Source organism: Protopterus annectens, chromosome 14.part0 (assembly GCF_019279795.1).
Source record: "Protopterus annectens isolate FY-2018-M chromosome 14.part0, PAN1.0, whole genome shotgun sequence".
Classification (NCBI taxonomy): Eukaryota; Metazoa; Chordata; order Ceratodontiformes; family Protopteridae; genus Protopterus; species Protopterus annectens.
In genome coordinates, this window is record NC_056748.1 from 20,494,098 (window position 1) to 20,513,268 (window position 19,171).

Consider the following 19,171-nt stretch of genomic DNA (forward strand, 5'->3'; position numbering starts at 1 on the left):
TTAAACGAACCACACGAAGGTGTAAAAGTGTTACAGTGACTCTTTTGTGTACATGCTAACTGTTTTTATTTGGAGTTTTAATTTATTCTACTGCTAGTTGGGAAGTCATCCAGTTTGAGTTACTTTAGTTCTTTATTGTAGATGGCTCTGTGGGGATGAGAGATAAAGCCCTGACTACAACACAGACACCTCAACTTCCTTTACTGCCTCAGGTACTGGACCTGCTGGTGCAGTGAATAGAAGATTGATAAGGTTGCACCTGTCCACCTCCTCTGGGAGATCTCACTGTGGGTGTGTATCTGGAGAGCAATCCTCTCTTAGAATCTCCAATGGAGGTCAAACATCAATGGAGGTACTCACTTTCAAAGGTAAGGCAGGGTTAGTTGAGGGGGATAGCAATCACAAAAGCAGGAGACATGCTCTCAGCAGATGCCCAATATACACCAAACCCTTGGGCTTCAGTAAGCATGAACACTGGGAAAAACATTAGGGCTTAAACAAGAAAACATCAATGCCTAGCAAATGTTGGCACTGCTTCTGCAGCCAACTTATTTTCCCAAAGGAATACCAGGCTCTCACACTGGGGGAATAAAAGGGCCAGCAGAGCAAGTGAGAGGAAGATTTGATGGACATGAGTGTTGGGAGCAAAAAATAGTTATTTGTATCTTGTTATACAGCAGTCATATGAGATCCCAAACCAGCTTGTTCATCAGTGCCATTATGCAAGCAGTAAAGCTTATAGTGCATTCATCTATAAAGAGGCTGTGACCTTCGAAGATGAAATGGCAATCCCAGTGGGAGGTACTTTTTGTGAAATTGTTAGACTAATAACTCTCTGGACATAAAGTATGCAGTTATTCATGTCAGAAGAAGTTACAGACAGGAGACAGAAGGAAAAAAGCAGGAGTGTGACATAACAGAGGAACAAACAAGGGTGACGTAGAGCATGTGTCAGCCTCATTACCTTGTAAAGCAAGGTGCCTGAATAGGATGCTGGTGGAGATGCAGAAAGGAAAGGTGGGCATTGCTGGTAAAAAATAAATATGGGTCAGTGGCAGAAGGGGGGATCATGCAGGTTCCTAGGTAAAGGTTGTTTGGAAATGTCACAAAAGGGAAAGATGGAAGTATAAAATGCAGTCTGCATGAAGACTGGCATTGAGTGTAAGGTCAGACAGGAAGGACATCACTAGATTAGCTCCTTGGCATTTAAGGAAGATGAAGGGTATGAATCCTTTTTTTGGACTGATACACACTGCCTTCCTGGGCACATCAAGGAAGGAATACATGAAACTGCAGGAGGAAATGAGTTATTTGAAGCAAGAGGGTAATACTAATAGAGAAAAACTGAGTCTACAAACAGTAAACTGAGATTCAGAGCTCCAGTATACAGAGGAAGTAGAAGATGATTGGAATATTTGAACATAAGGGTTTCAGACTATTGATACAGGACTGTACCAAAAAGATAGATTTTTAATGTGGCCCAAACTAATACAGAGGGGATCATGGATTTTCTAGGAAGGTGCCATTAGTCAACAGTGACCTCAGTACTGTGTGGTTTAGAATAAAGAAAGTGTAAGAGTTAAAAGATAAAGATGGTGGTGTGGGATTTTAGGGGACTGCATTATCCTGAGCTGGGAAGAGGACTGAAGGTGAGTTAGGAGAATGGCAGAAAATCAAGACAGTAAGCAAGCTATGAGAATGATTTGGGTTTGAGGCAGAAACAATCATTCAAATAAGAGAAGGCCAATGTGGGTACATGGGATTTTGAGGCTAGCATTTAGGTCAAAGGCTACAGCACACAGAACGAGGAAAGGAGATGGAGGATGCACACTGCAAGGGTAGTAACAAAAGGGCAATGAAGATGGTGAGGGCAGCAACGGTGCTGGTTGAAACAGAGTTGTCAGATAGGATTAGCAGGAAGAATAAGATTTTTTTAGGGATACAACCAAAAGGAAGAAGGGAAAGACAGCAATAGCCAGGCTTAGAAAGGATGAGAGGGAACTCACAGAAATCTGGGAAAAGCAGGGGTACTGAATGGCTGCTTTTCTACAGTCTTCCCTAAGGAAAGGAAAGCACCCTACTGGAGAAGACAGCAGTGTAGAGTGGCACAAGCAGTGGACAGACACTAGGATAGAGATGTTGATGGAAAGGGATCTGAGTGCCACAAGGGCAGATAAAGCACAATACCTAGATATGCTACTTCAAAGAATCCCTAGGAATTTGGACTTTGTACTAGCAGATCCATGATAAAGACCTTCAACACATCACTGGCCACTGCACGAGTCTCTGACTGAAATACTGTGGTAGCTTTATACAAGGGAAGCAGGTCTTCCAGGAAACGTCAAGTCTATTAGTCCATTTGGTACCATGTAGTCATGGATGGAATCCTGAGGGGAAGGATAGTTGCATTCCTGGAGAACAATGATCTCTAAAACAGCAGCAAACTTGGATTAATGACCAGAACTTGCTTTCAGTTAAATTTATGATTGGGTTATAAGTCACATAAACAAGGGATTAATAGTGCATGAGGTAAACTAAACTGGACTTAAGCAAGGACTCTGATTCCATCCCACATCTGACAGAAAAACTACAGAGAATGTGAATAGGACCAAATCTGAGGACCCAGACTGTGGCATGGTTAAACAGTAGGACACAGACAATTGTGGTGAGAGGGGGAAATGATGTAAGTAACAAGGACAGCACCTACAGAAGTACTGCAGGGTCCACTTTAGTGCCAGTAGTTCTCAGAGTGTCTGTTTCAAACTTAGTAACCTCTCTACTGATGACACAAAGATAGGTATGGAAACAGAGACCAGGGAAGTATTTAAGGGACAATTCAGAAGTCTGGCCAAGTGTATAGAAAGATGGCAGATGAGTTAAGGGCAGATAAATACAGAGCTTCACCCTTGGATAACAACAGCCTTGCTGTTAAATATTAGTTGTGGTAGTGAACTGTTAGAGACAAAGATATGCTGTATCTTTACCAGGCACTAACTAAAGATTGTTTACTATATTGCTATAAGGTTTAAAACCAACACATTGAGAAAAGGCATCCTATAGGACAGTAAGCACCTCCTGTCTAAGCTGAATGCAACTAATTTTTATTTATGTGGCTCAAAAGGGGCAGCCAGGTGTTAAAGCTCATGATACAGTACATAAGACTTAGGGTATATAAACAGATTCTATTTATTTCAGCTCTATAAAGTATTAGACACTATGCTTTCACTTACCTGATCCTGCAGCTGAATCCCTGTTTGAGTCATAGAACTTTCAAGCATGGTTGTTGCCTGAGCCTGCTGTTCACGCATTTCTTTCAGCTCCTTCTCAATATCTTTGACCCTCGATCTTAATAACACAAGAAAACGTATTATTCCGTGTGAATTATAAGCAAGGCATGTATGCTAAAACAATGTGCAGTCCTGCTGCAAGTTACCAATATAGCCTAATCAGAATCCAAAACAATTTTTTTTCCTTAGCCATAACAAGCAGTTATGCGATAAACAACTAAAGGTGAAAACTTGCAATGCTGAATTATTCAACACAAAAGAATCAAAGAAAATGTTTTACTATAGCATCATTCAAACAATGTCGTGCATGTCTAAAGTTAATAACTTTGAAATGCAGCAGTTTCAAAATTACAGTAATGAAAGGTTAAACATGCAGTGCAGTGTAATGCATGTATTATGCATACTGTAATTCTGTATTAATGCCCAAAGAAGTCAATACTGGGCAATGCTCGTTGCACAATGAAGGCAACATCAAGACGTTACAAGCTGTAAAAGATGGCGGTATTGTTGTACTAAATACTGTAGGATTAAGATCTATTCTTATGACTTAACTTTAAATTATTCCTTGTTCCTTATAGATATGGACACAAAAAATGTTGAAGAGAATCACATCTAAAAATAAAAAATAAATGAAAACCCTAGCAATCAAACTCGCACAACATTGTACAACCATCATTGAAATCAGTTAACACTAAGCACTAATATAGCGACAAAACAATGCTGTACCATCATTAGCAATGTCCAAGATCAACAGCCAATCTTGGTCATATCAACAAATAAAGATAAAAAAAATAACTTTCAAACATTTATCCAAGATCTAATTCCTGTTTTGGACAGCTATAAGTGTCAACAGAAAGCAGTTGCTTCAGCCCCCATAGCTCCTTATTTATACATATTAACTCCATGATCACAGACCCACCACAGCCATAGTGAAGGCAGTACTAAACTGCTCTGGTTGACTACATATAAATTGACTAGAGCAGCACTCGATGAGTTATGTAAATGGAAGTCGTCACAACTCACCCACCTGCCAGCGGGATGTATGTAGTTAATGAAACATGGGAGAACTATGCATATGTATGTATGCGTGTGTGTGTATATACAAGTTAGTTAAGCTAATTTTGACCTTTAAAAATATTGTTGCACAAAAATTGAAAAATAAAGGTCAAAATTAACAAAATGAAAGGCAAATACTTTCCTTTTCTGATTAATAACGAAAAAGCTAAACCTTAAACGGATCCTTCAAACATATTTTGTCTGAACAGTGATACTGTCAGGGAATTATTTTTCTTATTTATTTATTTTATTTTTTGTAAGGTAACATGTAGAGCTGGGGTCGGGGCAGTGGCACGGTTAAAGTTAAGGTTAGAAACATGAGTATGGTGATAGAGGGGAGCACACACACTCCTAAACCAGTGCTAAAACGTTCAGTGTATCCAAAAGTTTCAACATTTTTAAACAAACCTCACTTACCTGGAAACAGACAAACCTCATATAACCTATGACATTTTTTTGTTTTCAGCACCATTTCTAGCATTCAACATTGCAGTACTTTGATGGAACACGCATACTAGTACAATGAGTTGAAGAAAACATTTTGATATATGTGGTTTTGACTTTAGGTTTAATGCAAATCCTAACCTTGCAACCCAACAAGGGAGTAGAATAAAACATGTAATTAGTAGGAAGAAAAGTAAGTAATGTCTATAGGTTGATTACAGGTGAGATAGTGATAGAGTGAATAGCATTGTTACTTCATAGCAAGATGTACTCTAGGTCAATTCTCAGATAAAATGCCTTCTCTGTGGAGTCTGCCTATTCCTCCGTGTTTGAGTTTTTTTTTTTTTTTTTTTTAAGGTATTTGGGTATCCCCTCATATCTCAAAAAAGACAACCAGTAGGTAGGCTGGTGATTCTAAATCATCTATAGATCTGTCTGATGCAGAAGAAAGGCCTGGCAATCTATTTCTATTCCCTCTTTATCAGGTAAACTGTTGGTTTGGCATCACTATAAGAGATGGATATGATTCACCAGCATTGGACAGATAAATGAATGGATCCATTGCTGGATGCTTGTGTAGGTAATTTGATTACATTATCAAATAAAGTAAGATGATTACTTTTTCCTAGCTAAAGTAAAGTAAGCAACCCAGGTCTTCACCTTCATTAACTATAATGAGAAAAGATACAATAAAATCCATTGAACTAAATATAAACTGCCCCCAAAAAATATAAATCCTACAATATCTGAAAGCACTAAATCTAGCCATAAAATAAAAATTACAAGGCAATATAATATAATATAATATAATATAATATAATATAATATAATATAATATAATATATAACATAAAAAACACAAAAAGTTAGGGAATCTTTTCCATTTTCTTCAGTGTAAACTAATCAAACACACAAACCCCCAAAATATACAGTACCAAACAATTAACATAGTATTTATTTATTTATTTATTTAATTTACATTTGTTGACCAGGTATGTCCAACTGAGCTGAAGAGCCCTTTTTCAGCAAAGGCCCGAGGAGAAAAGCTCCATGTATTATACAGTTATACATAATGAAAGCAATTAATAACAAAAGATAATACATAATTCATACAATACATTCACAAAAAATGTTCAGAAGTATGTTCAATGAGAATAGGCTGTATTAGCTTCGGATGTTACATAGTGCATTAGAGATCATATTAAAAGTTTCAGTTAGGCAGTACATGTATTATCGAATGAACACACCAAAGTGTTAGCCGATTAGGTTAAGAAGTATAGTTTCGGGATTAGTTTTCCACCTGAATTAAACTCAAAACCCTAAACATATCAATATAAGTTAAAACAGTAAGAAAAAAAATGTAAAGATCAGCCAATCAGAACATAGGAATACCAAAATGTGAAAAGCCACATAAAAATCAGTAAGCACTAATATTGCGAAATACAGATAAAATAAATTACTAAAGCAACAGTTCCAATTTGTATGACATAATAGCACATACTTATAAAATGTACTTTCTTTGCATTTATGCTGACACAGACTGAACGTGTAATAACTTAAGGTAATCTATTATCATTATACCCATTAAATTCAGAAAAAAAAACAAAGAAACCTACTACAGTACTACAGCTTTATAGTAACAAAAATGTCTAAAGCTACAGCACTAGATGAATGGGAAAAAGGAATGTAAACAAAACAGATTCATGGACGATACTGGGTCTGAGATATAATAAATGGAATATTTGGTGGTCTGATTCTCTTAGCTTTATTAAACACCCCCCCTACAAATTATATATACCAACTCTGAGACTGCATTACAGTGGAGAAAAGTGAAAATTCCCAGTCCCTACTGTCCTGTGATCTCAAAACAAACAGTTCAACATTTTGAAACTTTGCTCATATGGTCTAAGCCATATAAATTTCAGTGTTTTTAAAAGTGGATCTTCTGAAATAGACCCTATATTGCATATATGAAACATGTCTGCATCACAAAATTATAAAGGAAACAAAGTGTGCCTGCATTAAAACAGTATTGCTCATGTGGCTTTCAGTCAATATTGCAAATATGAAACATGATATTTTCATAGGCACAGAATAGCTAGCTTAAATCTGAATTGCAATAGCAGTGAAGCTGGTCTTCTCCCCTTTAGGGTTCTAGATGAAATGCTGGAATATAAAACCCAAAAGAGAATGATGCTTTCACTGACCATGAAACTTCATTCAGAAGCAACAGTACATATTTTATACCTAAGGCCATCAAGCTGGAGGTCTGTTTCACTGTCTTCGCTGTCTTCTTCCTCCTCCTCAGCAGCTCTTGAGATCTGATAAGAGAAAAGATTCCAAGAGAGACTGTAACATTTGTCATCAGTAATCACTAAAAAAATGAAATAATGATAGTAACAACTTTGGACTTCATAATAATTGATGAATTAATTGATTTTGTATTACGTTGCTGTTTTATTTACTTTGAAAGAGAATACTTCCACCAAGCGAAAGGAGTGGCAATGAATGCAGTGTGCACACTTGTATATGCCAATTTAATACTCTGCTGGTGGGAGAAAATTTTGTATTAAAGTCAGATTTTATGGAATATTGCTCACTTTAAGATTTTTAGATGATACCTTTGTGCTATAGTCAGGCAATGGGTTACTATTGGAAGAATTTTTAACCTATTTAAATAACACCATTGAACTTTTACAATTTACTCATAGCTACCTCAGTGAAAACTGACTACCTGGATGTAACTATTTTAAATTACAGAGAAAAAGTGTTTCCAAAATTCATTATTTGAGAAAGAATTATTATATTTGATTGTATTATTAAAGGAAAGAGGTTACCCCAGACATCTCTTGAAATAAGTTGAGGAAGAGATTAGAATCAGCAGAAATTCAAAATATGTCCATCTCTTAAAATATGACATCCCCAGTGAAATTAAGTATAAGGATGGACAGCTCAGCTTTAAAAAAAACATGATAATACAATACAGTTCAGGAACTTGACCATATAAAAATGGTAGCAATAATCAGAGGATAATTCAACATTTCAACAACTTTGTGGAGATGGTGAGGAAGACCCACAGTATTTGTATTGAAATATGGTCATAATTTAAAAGATATTTTGCACCTCACCTCAATAAGCAAGGAAGTGTGGATGACAATAACCAGAGTAGAATAACCCACAAATGTAGTTAGTACAGTCTGTGTAATATTATTAATGATAAACAACATGGGAACATTGATAAAAGGGTGGATAAATGGATAACAAAAGGTAAATATAGCTGTGGAACTAAAGGTATCTATAGCATATTATACTGGCAAAACAGAAAATGACATAAGAACCAGAATTTACAAGCACAGCTATAGCATTAAGAAAAATGTTGATAGGAATGCACTTAATAAACATGCACCAAATGCAATTATTAAAAAAAAAATCATGTTTTCATTATTTGAGAAAGTTAATTGCAATATTTGGGAGGAAAGTTGGGAGACAAACCTAGAACACAGGGCATTAATGTGGCAATTGGATCCAACTACATTAGCTGGGTTAAATTTTATGGTTAACACTGAAAGTGTGTTAAAATTACGCACTGCTAAATTATACTCTGTTGATTCCCTGTGGGTTCTATATACCAAACTCATAGCTCATTCTACATTCTTATTTTTATGTATTTTTAGTAAAGTATTTAAATCCATTGAGTAAATCTTGTGTCATATTAGATAATATTATAAATATGCTGTAATTCTTGTGGAGTAGACAAGTGTCACATGACTATAAGTTGATATAAAGACAGCTTGTCTTGTACATCATTTACATTCTGATGATGTCCATAGCAGAAGGATGAAAGTGGTCAATGTTGTATTGTTTTATTGTTTTAATCCAGTGTTATTAAACTATATTTGGTTGCTGAGCCAAGACTGGACTGGGGTTTATGCTTATGAAGTAAATAAAGACTGTTTATTAGAGTGCAATGATACTTAAGTCCAGCAACCTAACATCTTATACTGGGCGACTTCAACTACCCCTCTATTAACTGGGAAAACTACTCATATACCAATACACTTGCCCAATGTTTCCTGGAATTCATTAATTCCAATGCCGTGGACCAGCTCGTTTTTACCCCCACTAGAGGTAGGAACATCCTTGACCTAGTCATTACTAACATGGGTGACCGTTGCACTATACCAATAATCAACTCCTCCCTGGTTAGATCTGACCACAAGCTAATCACAGTGGAAATCCACATCCCTCCCACCCCCTGCAAAGGTAACCACCATGAAAAACTTCTCCAAAGCTAACTTTGGGCTCCTAAAAACAGAGGTGGTTAACTTCACGTCACCCATGCAATTGGAGAACAGCTGCATGACTGCCAAATCATACACTAATGCCCTGTACAAACACGTACACAAATGCATGGATCTCGCCATACCCAATAGAACCAAGACGAATTCCTCCAGAAAAAGGAAGCCAATCTGGTGGAAGCCTGCCATAAACAAACTCTACAACAGAAGAAGGATACTGATGCGAAATAAGGTGAAGTCCCAAGACTGGAAAAACTCCCTTATCAGCCTCAACAAAAATCTGAGATCCCTCATCATCTCTAAAGCTAGCTATGAAAACAAAATTGCAGCAGATAGTAAAGACAACTACAAGGCCTTCTATAGTTATGTAAAGAATCTCCATGGCAATATCCAGATTTGCTTGGAACTGTTGCACAATGGCACCTCCTATACTGAGCCAACAGATATTGCCAATATACTGGCTGACAGATTCAGTGCCAACCTTACCCCTCTCTTTCCCCCCAAAGGACAAATCTCAATACCAGTAGATTGCCAGGCACCCAATATTACTGCTGCACAGGTTAAAACAGCATTGTCCAAGGCCAAGAATACAGCTTCTATGGGACCTGACAATATCCCTGGTTGTGTTCTACATGAACTACAGAGTGAACTGGCACCTCACCTGTGTGCCCTGTTCAATCACAGCCTCACCTCAGGCTTTGTCCCTACTGAATGGTGGACTGCTACAGTCATCCCTCTCCGTAAAGGAGGAGTGACTACAGACCCTGGGAACTATCGCCCCATTAGCCTGACAAGTCTGATATGCAAAGCTATGGAACGCATCATCATGGACCTAATAAACAAGGATATAGGGAATCTCCAAAATCTGGATCCCACACAGTTTGGTTTTGTGAAGGATAGATCATGCCTGTTCAACCTGGTCGACTTTTTTGAGTCAGTCACCAGAGCTGTGGATGAAAGCAAGGTGCTTCATACAGCCTACTTTGATCTGGCCAAGGCCATTGATATCATTCCCCATTCAGGAATCATAGAAAAATTCACTAAGCTAGGCATCAATCCCTATATCACTAGATGGGTTGCAATCTGGGTCACAGATAGAACCCACAGTGTGAAAGTAGCTGACTCCAAGTCAGACTGCCAACCAGTCACGAGTGGAGTCCCACAGGGTTTGGTCCTGGGTCCTCTCCTGTTTGGTATCTCCTTCTCTAAAGTCCAGGCCAACACGAATGGACTTTGGCTGACAAAGTTCGCAGACAATTGCAAGTTGGGAGCCATAATTAACTCCCCAAGTGATGCTGACATACTACAGAAAGACGTCACTGAGACCAACGACTGGTGTCAGAATCATGGTCTTAAACTCAATGCCAAAATATGTGTCGTCATCCCCTTTGAGAAAAACCCGGTTCCCATGAATTACCACATCGATGGTAGCCCACTGAACACAGAAGGCGTCATAAGAGATCTGGGAACACAAGTTGACAGAAACCTCTGTTTTGACCACCACATTGCCATTGTGGTCAGAAAGTCCTTCTATGTAGCACATCTCATTACTAAGGGTTTTGCATCCAGGAAGAAAGATGTCATTGTCTCCCTCTACTCTTCCCTCATTAGGCCAGTCATCGAGTACAATGCCCCATTTGGCATGCACCTCACTAGACACCTACAACAACTGGAGAGGCTGCAAAAGTACCTCACAAAGAGGATCCTAGGTCTTAAACACTTGTCCTATATGGCAGACTCAAAAAACTCCAACTATTCCCTGTCTCATATCACCTACTTAGAGGTGATCTCTACTTAACTTACAAAGCCATGTCTGGCTCAGCTCTGTTAGAAATGCTACATCTAAAGAAATCCCAATCCCTCTGCACCACATGCTCCAGAGACCTCAACCCCATTACCACAATCAACAGAATGTGCTGGAGGGACAGGTTCATAACCCAGAGACTGACCATGCTATGGAATAGACTTCCCATACATGTCAAGCAGAGCACCTCACTGGCCCTCTTCAAGAGAAATCTTGATGAGTGTATGGGAAATAGAAAATTCACCCTGGGGATAACTCCAGTGGCTCTACTCAACAGAGGCACTGGGAACTAAGGTCGGGTGGCACGATGCCAGGGTAATCCTATGGGCTAGGCTTGTAAAGGCTCCAGGGCCATTAGCCTAGTACACACCTATGAACCTATAAGTGTGTTTTTGAAACTTTTTCTGTAACATCAGAGAGTAAGCATCTTGTATCTGTTATTTTAGTTGGAATGTGGAGTCAGTCATATGCTGAAGCTTTAACAGAGTTAATACAGAATGTGCAATTTAAGGGCATTTAAAAAGCCTGTTTTTTTTAATTAAACTTTTTTTTAGTTCAACTCTAAACCAGTAACACTACTCTTTCCGAGGATCTCACTGACCTGATGGTGGATATCATCCATCTGGCCTTCTAAACTTTCAGCTACAGCCTTTGTATGCTCCTGCTCTTCTTTCTCTTCATCCTTCACGCTCGATCTGGAAAATACAAGGGAAAAACTCATTTTGTGCCATCTAAACTATGTGTGCTAAGACCATGAGAAATCCTACTGTAGGCTACCATCAGCCTTTCTCCATATTTATAACTTAAAGCAAAATCTTTTTCGTATTGTGATGAGTAACTAAAAACAAAAACATGGAATCTGAATTATTTAACTTAATAGTAGCAGTAGGAAAAGAAAAAGTGTTCCTATAGCTTCATTTCTTGATCACTGTCATTCATGTAGGAAGCTTATGACCTGTGGAAAACAGCAGTTTCAGAACTGCAATATTAAAAGGTTGAACATGAAGTGTGATGTAATGCATGATGAAGTTTGCATTATGCATTACCTAATACGTGAAGAAGCCAAAGTCAAGACATTACATACTGCACATTGAAGGCAGCATCCTGACATTACAAACATTTTTTAATGATATTTCTATTATTGCATTCAATGTTGTATGGCGAAATCTGCATTACAGTATTGTACCCTGAAAGACAACATCAGCATTATGATATTAAGCAATGTATAATGAAGTCAGCATTATGGTACATACTGCAGTCTTTAACCTTTGTTATGTAATGGACATATTTTGTGTGTATAAACTATCTAGGTGTACGTTCAGCAGCTTTCAAGCTGTCCTCTGCTTTAAGTAGTTCTTTCTCCATATGCCAAACCCAGCCAGTCTGTATACATTCCTAAAAGTGAGGTTTCACAATCCATGAAGTAACATTTTGTTACGCAGCCTGGCAATGGGGAATGACTGAATGAAGAGGAGGGTGATGATTGTCAGGCAACTGAGGCAAAAAGTGGCAAAACAAAAAAGATTTTGATGTATTCTTCCTCTATGCTGTTTTTATATATATATATATATATATATTGGTCTATGAAAATGAAATCATAATTTCCACTTACACTTTCTTCTTCCACATTTTTAAAGAGTGTACATATAGACTTATAATGATACAGTAACCTTATTTTATGTAATGTAATCTGTTCTTTTGATTGTAAAATAAGGTATTTTGAATTATGAAACTTACAAACTAAAGACATTCCAGGATAGTGGGAATCTAGCAAATGTCTTGTTTGTTAATTTTACTTTTTTTTTTATTTAAAACAAAGCCATAAAATAAAGTTCACTGCTGTATTAGATTTATGTTTCTTAGAACTGCTAATGACTGACCTATGTACAGGTGAGTGTAACATCAGCATGATTTCTTGGAACATAAAGATGAGCATCATTTACATCTGTTGACATCCACATTTGAATGTATGAACTGATTTACTGTTGTTGATCTAACTGCCTTAAATTCCCTCCATTTCATTCATCTATCCATCCATCCATAGTTCCTTTTTCCCATTTTTTTGCACATAGGGTTGGTTTGTGGCAATCATTTAGAGCCAATGTTCACATCACTGGGTGGCCAGCCCTCTCTTTTATATATTTAGCAAATTTATTTCCATGAAAATGAATTAAAGATGCATACCATCTAGTTAAAGATATCCCATTCAAGGTAAGTACAGAAAATGCTAAATGGATACATTTTTATTTTATTTTTGATATGTATGTATGTGTGAATGCATTTACTCACTGGTTTGCCAACTGGCTCACAGATGGGAAGCAGATAATCAAAATGGGAAGTTACCTCCACAAAGAGACCAGTCACCAGCAGAGTCCCCTAGGGTCTGTGCTGGGACCTCTCCTATTTAGCATCTACTTTTCTGAAGTAAAAGCCAGCGCCAAAGGGTTCTGGCTGACTAAGTTTGCAGCTGACTGTAAACTAGGAGCAGTCATTGAATCTTCAAATGACTTAGCCATTCTAAAGAAACGTTTGTCGCAAATAAATAGCTGTTGTGAAAATCATGGTATGAAACTAAATGCCAAACAAAATGCATTACTGTGTCCTTTGGAAAGTTATCTACCCCAGGGAACTACCACATTGACAATAGTTCTCCAAGAGTTTTCCCAGTTTTTGGGATTTGGGAACATATGTGGACAGTGACCTAACTTTCAACCAATATGTGTCCATTGTTGTAAGAAAGTCCTTCTATATTATACAGCTTATAAAAAAGGGCTCTAGATCTAGGTATGTCATTGTCTCCCTTTACTCATCCATCATTAGGCCAGTCATTGAATATACCACACCCTTTGGTATGTGCCTTTCCAGACACATGCAATAACTGGAATGCCCACAGAGATACCTTACTAAAAGGATGCAAGGCCTAAACAACATGTTCTATATGGACCAACTAAAGCAGTATCGCTGCACTCTGTATCCTACAGATTGCTTAGAGATAATCTGTGTCTGACATGCAAGGCATCCCCTGACCCATTACTGATGAATTTACTGCACATCAGCAAGTCAAGTGGCATCAGAAATACTTGGTCTAGGGATCTAACCCTCTTTTGCAGCATCAACAGAATGGTGTGCAGGGACAGGCATATCTCACAAAGGTTACCGCTGCTGAGGAACAGACTCCTTCTCCACATAAAATAATGTTTATCCCCAGTCCATTTTCAAGCACAACTTAGATCTCTGGATGGGAGACAGAAAATTTACCCCAGGACTGCCCCTTGTACTACTAATTTACATCTCCTAAATACTTTATCCCATGCATGGCTCCCTCAAATTATCTATGGTATGATCCCAGTTATTCTTATTAATGGTAATTTATAATTACTGACCATGGGATTGGTAAGGCCAGTCTATAACCTAATGGAACAGGTTATTTTGAGCACAAAAAGGGAAATTGGCTGGGCTTAAATATCCTGCATGGGCAGCTAGGCCAGTACTTACCTATGAAACTATTTGCTTACCAGTGTAGACCACTGTCCCACATGGACCTTCTTCCGAGTCGGCCCTCAGCATTATGTGGTTAAGTGACTTGCTTAGAGACATACATTAAGCAAAAGAAACTAGGTGGAATATAAGAAGCAGCTCATTAAAGGGTCACAGCCTTAATCCTCTGGGTTAACTGCAGTGGCGGCTGGTGACTTCAAATCAAAGGGGGGCTGCAGGAGACAGCTGAATGGGTGGGGTCAAGGGGAAGGGGTGTGGTCAAGGGGAGGAGCTATGCTCAAAACCACAAAAACTAACTTTAATTAAATATGCTGCCCTGGGTGGCAAACCATCATTATGAGAGTCCAATCAAGACAAAAATAAGTGTAGAAGAATAAAAATATTTCAATGCATTGGCTACATGACAGCTTACTTAATATCTAGATGGAAACAAAAGGTTGTGAGGCATGAAAAAATAAATTACTTTTTAAATACATTACTGGAATGCCAGTCAAAATCAAGTATAAGAAAAACCAGAAGCACTCAACTCAAACCACCTCTCCTTGCACTGCAGTTCTAATTATAATTTATATTCAGCTTTATTAAAGTACCAAGTAACATGCTGAAAGTAGAAATCTCTGTGATGCCCCCACTTGTAAAAATGTTTCTTATCCAAAAAAGACCTGCTGCCTGACAACTATCGACTTGTTTCATGGGGAAAACATGAAAGTAAAAAATGAAAAGCAAACAAGAAACAAGCTCAAGATACATTGCTTAAAGGTTACTGTACAGGTTACGGACCACACATGATTGGCATTCTGTTTAGTTTACGGGTAAAGTCTGTAGAGATGACTGGAAGTTTCCAACAAGTGTAATGAGCTTTTTAAAATAATGGAATCCTGTCCTTTAATACCCAAGGCTTATACATTATCTAGTCAAGTATTCTCTGCATGGCAACAACAGAAAGGCTTTCAATGTTGGCAATTCTTTAACAGCATGCTTATTAAAGCTTACTTGCATCTTACTATCTCAGACAAGCTTACCTTATGGTCATTAAAGCATTGCTACTTAAACAGAGAGCAACAGGCACTTTGAGTAATAAGCATAAATCAACAGTAAAAAATATGACAGAAACCAGACCGTTCTGCAAAATCAAGGACAGATGAAAAGCCACTGTAGTACTTGTGTCTACCTTGGATGGGGGGGACACACTGCACATTTACACTGCATAACTACTCCTTGCCTTGCTTGGACACATCCAGAGTCACTACATGGTGGAGTGGGGTGCAACAAGTATGTCACAATTTGAAATGTCTCTGGCTGACTGTGATGGCCCTGACACATTTGCCATACCTCTCAACCTCAGAGCAAGAACTCTGGACAAAGCCATACACAGAAGTGGGACAAAGGCCCAAAAATAAGGACAATTTTTAAATATTGCTCTAATAAACTTAGATAATAGAATAGGTCTTGCATTAGTATGACTTTTCTGAAGGGTATAAAATCTGAAACTCAAATGTCTGTCATTATTTTCTAACTTCATTCTTTAGTGATTTGTCACTAATTTGCCAAAAAACAAAATTTGATGAAAAATGGACCAAATGTGATGCAAAAATATAAAATAGCCACACAATACAGCCTGGAACCTGTCAGAGAAGGGACACTTTAATATTAGTACTGCTAACTTGAGCAGCTGACAAAATAAAATAATCTACATGCATTTCAAGTAATCTATAGCTTTGATTATTACAGTTATTTCTTAACTGTAAACCCTCCATGTTTTCTTCCAAAATTGCTATTTTGCGGAGGGATTATTAGGGGGAAGAGTAACATTTTGAGCCAAAATCGGGGACAGTTGAGAGGTTGGCTATGCCTAATTCTATAAAGCAATTTATTTGCATGTACCTCTCAACCTGTTAATGCAGTAAATCTGAACAAGGCCAAATATATTGGGGGAACATATAAACAGTACTAAAAATTGCTCTTGTATAAATTGAGACAGTTGATAGAATAACAGTTCTTACTTTAGCATGCATTTTTCTGAAGGTTATAAATTCTGAAACTCACTGTATCATTATTTAGTGACTTAATTTCTAAATGATTTGCCAGAAAACTACAAATTTTATGAAGAACAAACCAAAAATAAGAAGCAAAAATCTATTCATTCTTTGAAAATCTGGACAGTTGGGAGGTATAGTTCAGCTGGGCCTGTCTGAGTTTGCTGCCCCCCCCTGACAAAATCATGGTTGAATGGAGCCTCTGCAGCCATTCCAATGAACCATTACTTGGCTATTTCACTCCATTTACCATAAACACTAATGTGCATACTGCTTTACTTCTATGATGAGTTGGACTTCATTTGAAAGTTTTATTTTGTATTTTACAGCACAAACACTAAGTCATCTACTAAACAAAGCAATGCAGTCTCACAATGAAAACTTAGCATTAAAACTTCTCTGCCCTTGAAACTCACATTCATTGAAACAGCATTGAAACCCACATTCAAAGAAAATACATTTTGCCAAGTGGCAGATAAAGATTAATTTTGGGCTGTTTTCAAATCATAGGCCCCTTGCATATGAAACATACATGTGCTCTTTGATACACCTTCCTATTGCTTTGAACATTTTTCCAGTAAACCATGAAACAAAGCTGCCCAATTCAGAACATTTCCATCATAAAAGTCTACTCAAACTTCTACAGTCCACTATTATCAGTAAATATGCACAATTCTACAGTCCACCATTATCAGTAAATATGCACAATCTCTGAAGTAGTAAAAGTCATCTAAATAATTCCACATTAAATAAATCTGTAATGAAGAGGTTGCTGCTAGCAATCACCTTTATATTTCATGGTTTCATTGAAAAATAAAGTGTCTGATGCCCCTGAGGAATAAATTGCTTAAATTACATTAAAAATAAGCTAGTAATATTGCAATAGGAAATGGATGGCAAACTGATAACAGGCTCATAGTTAGTATCTTAACTTTCAGTACGGCAGCATTCACCCCTTATGGGAGTAGAACCAACAACCTTCTGCATCAAAAGCAAGTACACAACCTATTGTGCTATTAGCAATCTGAGCTGACAGCATAATCAGCACTAAACTTCTCTTCCCCTGCAGCTCTCAGCTCCTTGTAAAATCTATTCAATACTCAACTGCATCTCAACTTCGCAGCACAAGAAGTCTGGAAAAAGCCAAATTTATTGGGGTGGGTCAAAACGGCAAAAACCAGGGACACATTAAACATTGCTTGTATAATCTTGGTATGTTACCACCATACATTTTACTGCCAAGGTCCCTGTGCAAAAGAGTCAGAACAACATACCACTATGCCAAATCACCTGCTTTGTGAAAGAAAAATGCTGTGTTACCACCGTACATTTTACTGCCAAGGTCCCTGTGCAAAACAGTCAAGAGCAATGTACCACTACGCCAAATCAGCTGCTTTGTGAAAGAGAGGAAGACTGAAACTTAAATGGCTATCATTTAATGAATTCAGTTCTCACCATAGCTGTCAACCTCTTAGCACAAAACACCTGGACAAACCCAGTAATGAGGGAATACAGCCCTCAAACATATTCAGTGAATTCAGTTCTTGCCATAGCTGTCAACCTTAGCACAAAAAACCTGGACAAAGCCACTAACAGGGTATTACAGTCCCAACAATAAGGGCAAATTTCAAATAGCCATCTTATAAACTTAAAAATTGCTATAATAAAAGGTTGTGTTACTATATATTTATTGCTAGAATAAAAAGTTGTTTTACTATGTATTTTCTGAAGAATATGAAGTCTGAAATTCAAATGCCTGTCAATTTTACTTCTGACGGAACAAAAAACAATTTTCAGCAGAGCCCCAGGGAGAAATACTGTAGACACATGTCTTTGTAAAATGGCAGGACACCAGAGCAAATCCACACAAACACAGGGATAAGGTGCAGACTCCACACAGAAGGCACCCCAGCCAAGAATCAAACCAGAAAACCTATAGCTGTGAGGCAACAATACTGCCACTGCACCATCAAATATGTAAGGAAGTAAACATTCAGAAACCTCAAGTCTGAAATTCAAATGCCTGTCAATTTTATTTAACATTTGTTAATCAGGACAGTCTGACTTGGAACAAAAAAAACAATTCTCAGCAGAGGCCCAGGAAGAAATAATGCAGACAAGTCTTTGTAACATGGGAGGACACAAAAGCAAACCCACACAAACACAGGGAGAAGATACAGACCCCCCACAAAGAAGGCACCCCAGCCAAGAATCAAACCCAAAAACCTGCAGCTGTGAGGCAACAATGCTACCACTGCACCATCAAATATCAAGCATTGCATTATTTACAAACCACAGATACTATGAGGAACAGATCAGATCAAATATGAGGCAAAAATCTGCAATTTTTTTACAAATGGTGGTGGGTAGGGAATTCAGGTCTTTAACACCTGCATACAAGGTACAGGATTCAAGCCTGAGGTATTCCCTACACACCACCATGAGTCTAACCACCAGTATATTGTACCTGGGTCATTTTCACACACACACACACACACACACACACACACACACACACACACACACACACACACACACACACACACACACCCTTGTACATCCACTTACCTGGTCCTGTAGTAAATCCAAATCCCTGTCTGCAAATACACCATAAATCCTAAACGCATCTTCCCCTGACGAGACTGCAGCTGAAAGCCTGCCTGTCACGAGATCTTCCCCTGCAGCAAACTCCAATCCAGACCCGATATCCTTCCCCCAACAAACTCCTGACTGCTGACGTTGCAGTCCG

General features: G+C 38.0%; 1 protein-coding gene across 1 annotated transcript in view; it reads right to left on the reverse strand.

The window, feature by feature from the left end:
* LOC122789134 (glutamine-rich protein 2-like) overlaps positions 1–19,171 on the reverse strand; it is a 137,384-nt gene that overhangs the window by 44,554 nt on the left and 73,659 nt on the right. The window contains exons 7-9 of the mRNA XM_044056358.1: positions 11,490–11,583; positions 7,034–7,107; positions 3,231–3,345 (exon numbers count right to left, since the gene is read on the reverse strand). Coding sequence (XP_043912293.1) covers positions 3,231–3,345; positions 7,034–7,107; positions 11,490–11,583 — 283 coding nt within the window. The remainder of the gene's footprint in view (positions 1–3,230; positions 3,346–7,033; positions 7,108–11,489; positions 11,584–19,171) is intronic.